This window comes from Candida oxycetoniae, assembly GCF_023343755.2.
Source record: "Candida oxycetoniae strain CBS 10844 chromosome Unknown scaffold24, whole genome shotgun sequence".
Classification (NCBI taxonomy): Eukaryota; Fungi; Ascomycota; class Pichiomycetes; order Serinales; family Debaryomycetaceae; genus Lodderomyces; species Lodderomyces oxycetoniae.
The window spans coordinates 29,704-42,124 of NW_026055446.1; the positions used below are offsets into that span (position 1 = coordinate 29,704).

General features: G+C 36.2%; 5 protein-coding genes across 5 annotated transcripts; 1 reads left to right on the forward strand and 4 right to left on the reverse strand. All coding sequences in view use genetic code 12, as the record gives it.

Moving 5' to 3' along the window:
• Positions 1–1,820: 1,820 nt before the first annotated feature.
• Positions 1,821–2,463, forward strand: MTR2 (Mtr2p; the record flags this gene model as incomplete). Its single annotated transcript, XM_049324110.1, has 2 exons — positions 1,821–1,836; positions 1,958–2,463. The coding sequence occupies 2 exons, from the start codon at positions 1,821–1,823 to the stop codon at positions 2,461–2,463; spliced, it is 522 nt and encodes a 173-aa protein (XP_049180064.1).
• Positions 2,464–2,629: 166 nt separating this feature from the next.
• On the reverse strand, positions 2,630–4,393 carry KGF56_002840 (uncharacterized protein; the record flags this gene model as incomplete). Its single annotated transcript, XM_049324111.1, has 1 exon — positions 2,630–4,393. One exon carries the CDS (start codon positions 4,391–4,393, stop codon positions 2,630–2,632), a length of 1,764 nt encoding a protein of 587 aa, XP_049180065.1.
• A 210-nt stretch (positions 4,394–4,603) lies between these two features.
• RPS4A (40S ribosomal protein eS4) lies at positions 4,604–5,392 on the reverse strand (the record flags this gene model as incomplete). Its single annotated transcript, XM_049324112.1, has 1 exon — positions 4,604–5,392. One exon carries the CDS (start codon positions 5,390–5,392, stop codon positions 4,604–4,606), a length of 789 nt encoding a protein of 262 aa, XP_049180066.1.
• Positions 5,393–6,085: 693 nt separating this feature from the next.
• On the reverse strand, positions 6,086–8,026 carry GYP5 (Gyp5p; the record flags this gene model as incomplete). The annotated part of the gene is made up of 1 exon (XM_049324113.1): positions 6,086–8,026. One exon carries the CDS (start codon positions 8,024–8,026, stop codon positions 6,086–6,088), a length of 1,941 nt encoding a protein of 646 aa, XP_049180067.1.
• An 850-nt stretch (positions 8,027–8,876) lies between these two features.
• GAL4 (galactose-responsive transcription factor) lies at positions 8,877–10,391 on the reverse strand (the record flags this gene model as incomplete). The annotated part of the gene is made up of 1 exon (XM_049324114.1): positions 8,877–10,391. The coding sequence occupies one exon, from the start codon at positions 10,389–10,391 to the stop codon at positions 8,877–8,879; it is 1,515 nt and encodes a 504-aa protein (XP_049180068.1).
• Positions 10,392–12,421: the final 2,030 nt, after the last annotated feature.

Here is a 12,421-nt window from a genome sequence, read left to right on the forward strand (position 1 = left end):
TACTAAATATTTTGCGGCCAAACATGTTAAGGCGAAAGAAGGTTCATAACTAAACATCTTGCAATCAAACATGGTAAGGCGGAAGAAGTTTTATCATTAAACATTTCGCAGCCAAACATGCTATAGCGGAAGAAGTTTAGCTAATAAATATTTTGCAGCCAAACATGTAAATAATGATAATGTAGGTAAATGACACAAAACCAAATATCAGGGCTGCAGGGTAAATACGAGAGGAATAAGAGGGGTTGGAGGAGGTGGTGGTGTAAAGTAGGTGTAAAAGTTAGTTCCGTGGGATACTAGGGACACAATTGTTTTAGTTGGCATGCTTTTTTATGGCAAAGAAGGAGAGAGGGGGTATTTGGAGGAGAAAATGATTTGAAATTGATAATATAATAATTATAAACTTTAGAGAACATATTTGGACGATATAATGATTGAAATTGATAGTATAATAGTTATAAACTTTTAAACAATAAAACATCGGTGAAAATGTAAGGTTCAATACATTAAAAACATAAGGCAACTCTGCCTTGTAGTGATTTAAATTGCATTGCTTGATTCAAAATGAGAAAAAAATGTGTCACGAGAATTAACATTATTAAAAAGTTGCACAATAAACTAATTCCATCTTTATAATGTGTTTTTACCAATAATTGACGTATTATAACAGTGAGGAGTTTTATTACATGGATTAACTCTCCACTATCGAGCAGAGCGAGATAGTGGACAGCTAGTCAGTGTGTAAACTATATTAATTATATATGACTAATATTAAATTGTGCTCCACTATCGAGCAAAGCGAGATAGTGTCGGTGGCAGCTAGTCGGCGTTGGTGGCAGCTAGTCAGTGTGCTCCACTATCTCGCTTCGCTTGATAAGAAAAAAATCTCCAAAGTTTTTGTTTTAAAAACCTCCAAGTCTATCTTGTATTGCATGAACATCGTTATTTAACTGTCTGATTGAAATCAAGCAATAAAGTAACCAACCTAATAAAAGAAATCCATATATAAATATTACCAAAAATTTTTTATCATCTGTTGATAAATTATTCAAACGACTCGACATTTGGGCAGAGGATCTTTGATTGAAGCTGAAAGGAGAGAGAAAAATAGAATGACAAAAAAAAAAGCACTTTGGTTAAATTTTGAATCTTGATATTTATTTGATTTCAAAAGTTATTCAAACACAACTTCTGATATTTTTTGTATTTACCTTTTATATGAAATTCTGTAAAGATGATACTTATCATAATTGTACAAGATGTGGTGAATTTAGATTTTTCGGGAATTCTTGCAATTGTTAAAAATCATTCAGAGTCCACAAAAACAATTTATAATTACACCATGTAGCGTTAAAGCCATATACTAACAGACTGTTGCGCGGCCCAAACTTTGCATCAATTCTTATGATGATGGATGTAATGTGTCCTATTCTTGTTTCCCTCTGGAATTTTTCAAATCTTGAGTTTGTGTGTAGAAACACTGTCTGAATCTTATCAATAGATTGCTATTTATTTTAGTGCTTCCATATACCCCAAATTCCGTCATTTGATGAAATTCGGGACTAGAACAATGTAAAGCGCGAAAGAGAGAAAGAGGGGAGAGAGAGAGGGGAGAGAGAGAGAGAGAGAGAGAGATACAAAATCCTGTCTTCCTACTCATCCTCTTGTCTGTCCCCCATACCTTGGGGCACCACATCTAGGTCTTTTTTTCAAGTAGACCGCTACCATTTCAAGCGTTGTTGAAAAATTATTCTCGAGCAGAGGTGTTGAACTTTTTTTTTCATTCATCATGGTAAACTATTGATTGGTTTATTGCAATAATGAACCAAGACCCAAGTATGTCAACTTCAAAGTAACAGACCTCGTTTCACTCAATCCTCCTTCCCCCGTCCCCTCCCCCTTTTTTTTACTTTCTTTTTCCTTCTCACACTAACCTTTTCCAAAGCACAGCCGATAGAACCGTTTCTCAAAAACCTTCTTTCTTCTCTTGATGCGCTGTATCATGCACCAACTCAATCGTTTACAAATGTGGAAGCCTATGCCACTCAGTTCGGGTCAGGTCTAAAAAGATCGTGCGCAATCATCATAAACGGTCAACCAATAATACCTTCCCCTACAGAAGACTCGAAATTACAGTTTCAAAAAAAATGGCTAGCTACTCCTATATCATCTCACCAGCTAACAAGCTATGATGGGCATTTAATACCCAGCACAAATATGTTTATTATCAATTTCTCAGCAAAAGTTAAATTTGATCAAAGCGGGAAAAACAGGTTGGGCGAGTCTGCCGATTTGGTGCAAGAGAATACGTTGGTGAAAAATGCAAGACCACTATGGGGTTCATGGTTTGGCGTTAATGTAAATTTGGTTGTGGATAACAACTTCACCGCCGGCGGCGAGATCATAAATAGCATGGACTACAGGTTTACATACGTGCCCAAGGATACTGTATTAAAAGTCTAAAATAAAATGAAATAAAATAAAAGAAATGTTCTGTACTGTTTTTCGTTCCAGGCTAGTCGGGGCTTGATTGCATCCAGTATTAACTAGCAAATAGTAACCAAATAGTAACTATTCAGTGTGCTCCACTAACTCGCTTCGCTCGATAGTGTCGCTATGTTATTTTATGCTAGGCCAAGTTTTGTTTTATATAATCGTTCAATAATGCACCCAAATAAACATTGGAATAAACATCAGGATTTTTGTTATCCACTCTGTATTTCAACTCTCTTAGAGCCCAGAGAACATTGGGTGTGATAAAGTCGTAGAAAATCAAGTCTATGTTGTGATCTGACTCATCCTCGAATTGGACGCTCTGGACGACGTTGGGAATTTTAAAATTAACTACACCCCTATGCAAAGTATCGTCACCATCAGAGCCAAAATCATCATGTGTGATGTAACCTTTTGTGAGCCTTGTTTTTGATTTTGAGCTTGATATGTCTTCAAGAAGAAGAAGAGGCTGTTGAGATGAAGCCTGGTTAAAATTCCACATATTCTTATTATTCACGTATTGCTGTGGCGGTTTCAACCTCGAGGCTGAAATATAACTAGCATCGTTTAACTTTTCGACAACTCGTGTGGCAACGGATTTGGGGACTGTTAAATTTACCCATTTATTTTCAAACGGAGAGACAATAAACTGTGAATCTACAGTGTATGGTCCTTTATACAAGTCATACCGTATTGATCCCGTGTTGATAATAATTAATCTTTCGCCTGAACCAGGCAATGTAGGTAAAACATGATTGGTGAGCAAATTCCAAATGCTTTTTGGATGGTCAACTGGCACATAATCCACATAATAATTCATGCTCACTGTCCCAATGAGATTATTCAACTTTAATTCTTCTCTTGTTGACTTGATCAACTTTGTCACTTCTCTTCCTTTAGGAGTGTCAAACGCTGCTTTGGATGTTTTGTTGCTATGCTTGAGAAATGAATCTTTGTTGAAATCAATGTATTTCCTTGCAAACCTCTCCTTTTCAGGAAGCTCGACATGGCTCATGTTTATACTGACCCACCCTACCGTTTCACTGTATCTACCACTTTGAATACCTGTTGATCTAGAATCAAATACAACAAAGTCTCTAATATGACTATGGCCACCAAAGTACTGAATAATAGTACTTGGATAAAACTGTCGTAAACGTTTATGCAAAGCATAGAACTCGGGCCATTCGTGTGCCACAGGTGTATGACCAGCAATGATAATCAAATCTACTTTGTTCTGGAATAGTTGTAAAGTATCTTTGAACCACAGTTTATTCATCTCCTCTTCAATAGACGTTACTCTGGTTCCCTTGTTGAATCTTTTGAAATCAAACAAAAACCCAAATACCAACACTTTCTTTTTCTGAACAGGTGTTTCAAAGTATCTGTACTTTGACCCAAAGGGCACAAACGTCCCATTTGCCAATTTATACTCTACATTGGAACACACATATTCCTCCGAAAAATGCTTCGCAACAACTTCAAACTCCATCTGGGAATTCTCTAAAAGATACAATTCATGGTTCCCAATCGTCAAGATATCGTAGGACTGTTTTATAAAGATTGGGGTAGATTTTAGACCATTCGGTGTGGTAATATCTGATAAGCCATTCCCATCATGCCTATCACCACAATCTATCAATAAAAAGTCTTGGCCTTGTTTACGAGAAATCTCTCGCTGATGAGTTACAAAGGATACAAAGTCTCCCCAATCGGCATTATACTGGTTCTGATTAATATGACCCGAATACCATCCGTGTGTATCCGTAGTATGGAGAAAATTGATATCGTTCCATTTGAGACTCCTAATAACGGGATCCGTGTGCGTGCTTCCACAAAGCGTAGATAATGCAATGAAAACTACTCCATAAATAACACCTATTCCTATCATAAATCTCATTAACAGATAAGTCTAGATAAACAAATCATGGAGGAAAAAAAAAAGAACAAACAAAAAGAGAAGAAGGAACTTGAGAAAACATCTTATCAGTAGTGGGCAATTGGCCAAGCCAATACCCTACATTACTTCCCCCTTTAATTCTTTCTTTTTCTTTAATCGATATTAACCAAATCTTTATTTTTACAAGTTTTGTTCTCTACAAAATACTAATTAAATACCAAGTTGAGCTCTTCTTCTGTCTCTTTCTTCAGTGATTGATAATTTAATACCTTTACCTTTTGGTAATGAAACCCAAGGTTTACCAGCTTCTTCTCCAATGACGAAAACGTTGTTTAATCTAGTAACAAAAGTGTTTTCCAAAGCATCTTTAATGTGAACAAGATCAAAACCTCCTTCGTGTTTTTCTCTGTGAACAATTACACCAATTCTACCCATGTTTCTACCACCAGTAACCATGACTAATTTACCGGTATCAAATTTAAGGAAATCAGTGATTTTTCCAGTAGCCAAGTCAATCTTAACTGAGTCGTTAACCTTGATCAATGGGTCTGGGTATCTGATGGTTCTACCATCGTGTGTAACAACATATGGAATACCCTTTTTACCTAATTGGACCTTCTTGACTTTACCCAATTTGTAAGCAGCTTCTTCAGCAGAAATTCTGTGCACGGTGAATCTACCCTTGACATCGTAAATTAATCTGAATCTTTCATTAGTGGCTTCCAAAGTAATGACATCCATGAAACCAGCTGGGAATGTAGCATCGGTTCTTACTTTACCATCAACTTGAACATGTTGTTGCATCATGATGGCCTTGACTTCCCTACCGTTCAAGGCATACTTCAATCTGTTTCTTAAGAAAACAATCAATGGTAAGGACTCTCTCAATTTGTGTGGACCTGGAGACGATCTTGGAGCATAAGTTCCGGACAATTTGTCCAACATCCAATGGGATGGTGCTGCTAATCTTTTCAAGTGTTTCTTTGGTCCTCTTCCCATGGTCCTTTGTTGTTATTGGTTCCTATTAACTGGCAAGTAAGTAAGCTTAGGCAAAGCTTTTATTACTATTAATGTAATTTTTTTTCACTACTAGACAAAGGAGGGGAAGGTTGGAATGTGCGCGAGAAAAATTAGAATGGGTCAAAGCCCTGTGTAAATGAATGTGCACGTGACTTAACCGATAGCTTATTGAGCAGAGCGAGATAGTGCAACAACACTGACCTCTTACATATATAGCTTAGACGTGTAAATGTTCTTCACACACTGACCTCTTACATATATAGCTTAGACGTGTAAATGTTCTTTGTAAGGGATTGATATAAATGTTTTTTGTAGGGAATTTATATAAGAAGGTATGTGTATGTAAATATGTGCTTTTTATAGACATTGAGCATATATATACATATAAGGCAGAGACAAGTTCAGCAGCAACAGCAGCAACAGCGACTTCCAAGTCATTTTAACCACATTGTTCCCAAGGAATATACCAGCACTATCGAGCAGAGCGAGATAGTGATGTAACAAGCTACAAAGTGTTGCTAGTAAGTGCTGCTCCACTATCTCGCTCTGCTCGATATTGTTTTAACAAGCTACAAAGTGTTACTCCACTATCTCGCTCTGCTCAATAGTAGACAGCTACAAAAGTGTTGCTCGATAGTGAAAATCAAAACTAAATTCAACGATAACTAATTTCTATCCCCATTTAAACCAAGCAGTATTTGTTTTCTTCAACTGCTGATCTAGTTGATTATTCTCTTCTGTCAATGCGTCAAGCTCATCTTCCAAATTTGCTGTTAACTCAACCTCTTGGGCATTTACCGATAGTAGTTCTTTTATTTTATCTTCGATAGCACTAGGAACTTCGTGGGCATCTTGCGACTCCGTTTTTGATTCCAACTCCTTGATGTTTTCTTGCAACTTGGCGATACTTGACTTTAAATCATTATTGTCATTGATAACCTCGGGTAAAGTCACTTTTAGATTCACCATCTTCTGCATTACATCAACATGATCTCTATCCAAATTCGAGTATTGGAATTCCAAATGTTTCAATTGATGTCTAAGCTTGCCATTTTTAATTTTCATGTTGTTGATATCTTGTAATTTTGCCTTTTCGTCATCATAACATTTATTGAATCTGTTTTCAAACTTTGCTAAATCTAAGGGATCGATATTGATTTGCATTGAATCTTGGACCAACTGGTCAAGCATGTAGTATGATGTGGACCCAGCTGGAATAGAAGAAGACATAGAAGTTGAAGCTGTAGGTGATGAAGCACTGGGAATTATTCCAGATGATCTTCTTGATAGTATAGAGCTAAATCTTTTTGCTGAGCTGCTCCTTCCTTCATCTTTTGACTTTATGAAATTGGGATTAACGTAAACGTTGAACAACTTTTCCTTTAAGAATTCCAATAGCTTATCAAATGACAATGCTAGCAAACTATCCTCATTTTGCACCATCAAGTTGATTGCAAACTTTAGTATTGATTCCATTCCTTGCGTGATAACAACATCATATATTCTCAAAACAATATCCAAGGGGAACTTGTAAGCAAAAAAAGTGAGAAACCATTGGCTCGCATACATGGATGATTTTATTCCCTGTCTCACAAGATGGTTGTACAATGCAGGGGTATGCAACGCCAACAAGCTATCAAACTGGTATATTAGTAAATGTAGCCCTTTCATTTCAGGACAAAACAACTCTCTCAATTTGTATTCTTTCATCAACAAGACCAAAAGACAAAAGCATTCACTTTCATTCATATTCATAATCAATGGCACAGCAATGAAAATCATTCCTTGTGTATATCCAACATCGGGGTCATACAAGGAGTACGCTTTTATAACATTAAACAATTCATCCGCTTTATTCACTGCATCAATATTTGTGAAAAAGCTCGTCCTTGTCAAATCCCTTTTGATGGCCTTTTCGTGAATCGATGGTTCTTGTTTCATTAAGCGGTAAAGATCTTCCAAGTTTGCATCTTTTGACTTTGTTACTATTTGCCAAATTATCCCCCTGATCTCACTAGGTATACCTTGAGTAATTAGCTCGTTTAATTGTTGCAAACGGTTGTTGACTATGAAGTCGTAGTCCTCAACAACCAGTGTCCAGAATTCCCAATCAATCTTGTATGGAGAGTGCTCGCCATTAATGCCTCCTACAATGCTTTTGATATTGCTAAAAGTGCTCTTGATATTTTTGGTTCCATCTTCTATAGTCTTTTGGGTATTTGAATCCTTGTCGCGGAATTGAAGGGAAAGAATATTGTGCTTGGATTGGAGTAGATAATTGGATGTAGTCTTGTCGTAACTGCCCAGCACCGCAGATAATTTTTCAAGATTCTCCAAATTGTCTTCTTTTAGTGACTGGGGCATAGTAGCGTCCAATTGCAAACACATTTGTATGGGCTCTCTCGACGGTAATTGAACATTATGTACGATTTCTGAAGGTGATTGTAATGGTGGTGGTGTTACGGAATGGGGGTCAATATCCGTTTCAATTTCCGGATTCTTTTCTGTTTCTGTTTCTACTTCCGCTTGTGTCAGATTTAATTCTGGCCCCTCCTTGACATCATCCAATGTATTTAAATTAATCTCAGCTGCGTCTTCGTTACCATTTTCCATTTTCGTGGAAAAGGCAATTGGGTAGTATTCAAAGTATTGGGTTTTTTTTTGTCTTTTTTGTTAACAAGTTGTTCGCAACGGAGGTTTATCAATAGAAAGTCCTTACTATTATTTTTTCTCTCCTGTTTTATTATAAAGAGATTAATTGTTACCCCTTAAGACACTATCGAGCGAAGCGAGATAGTGGAGCAGTACTTGATAGTGTTGCTATCAAACTACCTCTCGACACTAGCTCTTGTTATTATCTCGCTCTGCTCTCGACACTAGCTCTTGTCATTATCTCGCTCTGCTCTCGACACTAGCTCTTGTCATTATCTCGCTCTGCTCGATAGTGTCGCAACACTAGCTGCCGACACCCACTATTAGTATAGTTTCCAACATAAGTGAATAGACTTCTTTGTACATCCTGTCGCCTATGCAGTTGGTCAGTGTGCTCCACTATCGAGCAGAGCGAGATAGTGGGCAGGTAGTCAGTGTTGCTATTAAGTGCTGCTCACCATCTCGCTCTGCTCGATAATGGGCGATAGTGTCGTAACAAGCTACAAAGTGTTGCTCCACTATCGAGCAGAGCGAGATAGTGTCGTAACAAGCTACAAATTGTTGCTCCACCATCTCGCTCTGCTCGATAGTGGGCGATAGTGTTTTAACAAGCTACAAAGTGTTACTCCACTATCTCGCTTTGCTCGATAGTGGGTACCTGTTCAAGTTCAAAATGCAAACATATCTCATTAAAGGCAAAAAAATCAAAAGCAAACATAACTTTATATAGCTTTTTTACCTTTATAAAAATCTATCATAAAACTAAACAAAATAATGTGTGTATTAAAAAACACAGGGAAAGTCATAAAAATCACATATCAAAAATTAAATCAAAATTGTCATTGGCAGATGAAGCTACTTTAGGAACAGCTGGCGAAAGGAAGTTGAAAAAAGAGTTTTGGAAGTTGGTATTAGACATTTGTATTTGTGGTCTTTGTGGCGATTGAACAGGAGATTGCTGCTGTGACTCTTGTTGCTGTTGTTGCTGTTGTTGTTGCTGCTGTTGTTGTTGCTGTTGCTGCTGCTGCTGCTGCTGTTGTTGTTGTTGTTGTTGTTGTTGTTGTTGTTGTTGTTGTTGTTGTTGTACAAATGTATCTTCGTCAATATTAAAATCCATCTTCTCTAATTTCATTTTCTTGTAGGATTTTGGTTGTTTCATTTCTTCATCATAAGCCTCATCATTATTCCAAGAACTCAAACTAAGTATTGACGACGGCGAAGTCAATAACGAGTTTTCAGTGGTTGTGTTTAACGATGGCTGGAAAAGTGACGATGAGGGTAGATTAGCTCCACCACCACTCTGTTTTCTAATTTGATTGGGCACAGTTGCATTATTGCCCAGTATTTTTGAACCATTGTCCATAGTAAGATCATTGCCAAGATATGTTTCAAATAGGTCTTTGCTTGGTACAGACGTTGGTCTTGTTGGTATATTGTTTAATTCGAAATCATCCATAATCTCTTGTTTTATCTTATACCTGTCACCGGGAAACATATATTGGGTTGAGTGATTTGGATGGGACTTTGATTGAAACAAAGGCAAAGAACACGTGTTGTTCAATGCATTTTCAAAAACAGGGGGTGATTGGGTTAGCGATTCTGTACAAGATGCAATTGGTTCTTGTTCTACTTCCTCATCGAATTTTTTTTTTGAACTTGCCACTGACGTTACTCTTGATGATGATGATGTTGATGATGATGTTGTTGTCGTTGTCGTCGTTGTCGTTGTCGTTGTTGTTGGTGCTTGTGCTGGTACTGGTGGTGCTGTTATTGTAAATTTGGAACCATTTTCCAGGTTCATATTTTGCAATTGCTCTTTTATCGGTTTTAATAATTTTTCGTAATCTCCATCAAGTAATTCATCTACTCTATAGTTATTAGGCAAAACCCAAGTAAAGATTTCTTCCAATTTGTGAAGTTTGTTTTCTACGTCGGTCAAATGAGCTCTAGTCAATGGACTCCTTACGGTTCTTGGACTATAGGAACAGCACCATTTGTGTTGTATACATTTTGAACAACGTGGGTACTCCTTTGAACATTTCAATTTGCGTTTTCGACAAGAATCGCAAGCTTGCTCAATTGGAGGTGGCGGAGCCTCTGCCGATGACGTAATTGGGTACCTATCCAATTCTGTAAACAAATCCTGAACAAGTGTAGCTGACGAAGACGAAGAAATAGTTTGGTTCATTGTTTCTGCTGGCATCGTGAACTCGGGAGAATTCGATTCAGATTCCAAACAAGTGAGTAAAATTGATTTTTGATAGCTTTGATCAAATTGTTTTGCTTGTTGGCGCTTATATTCAACAGGTATATCTTTGGAATCCATAACGATTTATTCAATTAAGATATTTCTGGGGTTGTCTTGGTTTTTTTTGGTTTAAAAATTTCAAAATTTTTGTTAGCAATGGGTGAGCTTTTGAGATCTTCAATTATGTGGAGTAGAAAAGCAAACCTCCTAAATATACTCAAGATTGGGCGGAAGAAAAGAAAAATTTGATTGTCAAATAATATTAATAATGAAATGCAAAAAAGAAAATAAGATCTATGGTAAAGTATTAATAATAAAGTACTTTATATCTTTGCTATTGGAGTAATTGGAGTACAAGTGTTTCAAGTAAGTTTTGCTTGAAAAAGCTGGGGGGGTCGTGTTGAAGAAAAAAGCTGGTTTAGTTGCTTGAAGAAATAATTATGTCTTTTATCGTATCAGATTGGCATAAAGTTATACACATTGCTACAACGTGTGTAAATGTATGTATATATATATATATATACATAGACGCCTATATATATTACCTCCGATGAAAGATTATATAAAGTATATAGGTTGAAATGCAACCTAAATAATTTATTTAATAATTTTTCATTTGCATCAATTTTATTTTTAATTTTTTTTTTTTTTTCAAGACCTTGTACAGTTTAAGAGGAGAATGATCACGTTACATAAACATCATCTGAGATCTTCGGTTACTGTATAGACCTACCATGAGCGTAAATGAGTGATTTTTTAGTGATTTTTGTTTAGCTTTGCATTTACTGTATAACTTTGAAACAAGGGATTAGAAGTAATGAATTATAGTTGACGATAAGTTTAATGAATCAGCCAATAAATTAGAACTTTTGTCTTTAAAAGTGTGTGTGTTGTCTTGCCCTTTTTTTTTTTTTTCGCATCCGTTAACTCCTGAAATATACACCCCCCTTCTTTCTCGAGTTATCGCTTGCTTTAGATACATTCTCCATCCTTTTCAAAGAGAAAACTCCAGTATTATAATATTTGAGGTCTAAATAATGAATAATTATCTTTGATTCTTTTTTTGACAAGCTTGAGATGAGAGATGAGGGGAAAGGTTGTAACTAAAGCAAAACTACTACTTTTACTATTACTATTACTTTTACTAGTATTACTACTACTCTACATCTTTTGATTTTAGAGGTTGGATACCTGATTCAACTAGATCAGCTGAGACTTGTTGTGTATTTGGCTCTGTATAGTTGTAATTTTGCATTAAAGAGCTTAAAAACCAAGAAGTTATTTTGTCTTCCTTGCTCAAAAAAAGGTTTTTTATTCTTTTTGTACGGCAAAAGAACAAAGCAGAGAGAAAAAAATTTGTTGGTTTCGTCAGTTGATTCTTTTTTCAAGTTGCTCAAAAAAGAAAAAAATAAAAATAAAAATAAAAATAAAAAAAAATAAAAAAAAACTCCGAATTGTCTAAATAAAATGTTGTTTTTCTATCAATTTATTCTTTTCTTCTTTTTTAGTCTCTGGAAAAACCAGTAGAACTGCTAATCACTGTCGAGTATTGCGAGAATAGGAGTTTCGAAGAAAATATAATTTTGAAAACGTGGCAATCAATTGAAATAAGACCGATTTGCAATATCATTGCATGATATTGACATGTACCATCCAGCCTACTTTTTGATATCGTTCTTTATCTACTGGGCTTTTTGTTTTTTTTCTCCATTTTGGTTCAAGTCTTTTTAAAGCCGAAAAAAAAAATAATGCACAATTTTGCACCTTAAACCCACTATCAAGCAGAACGAGATAGTGGAGCAACACTTTGTAGCTGCCACCCGTGTGTATCTGATTTTTAGAATACTTCACATTGCTGTTGCTCCTCCCTTTCTTCCCCTCTCCTTTCTCCTCGTTTTTGTATCCTTCTTGATAAAATCTGGCGCATCTTTTGATTTAGAAGAGAAAGAGGACATAAATACATTGCGCAATGCATCTTTCTTTGTTTTGCAAGAAAAAAAAAGGGGGGAGAGAAGAAGCCAAGTACGAACATTGAATTGTGATGCTGAGAAATTGAATTTTTTGCTGGGAAATTGGTTTTCACAATGCAGCGAGTTTGTTTCGTGTCA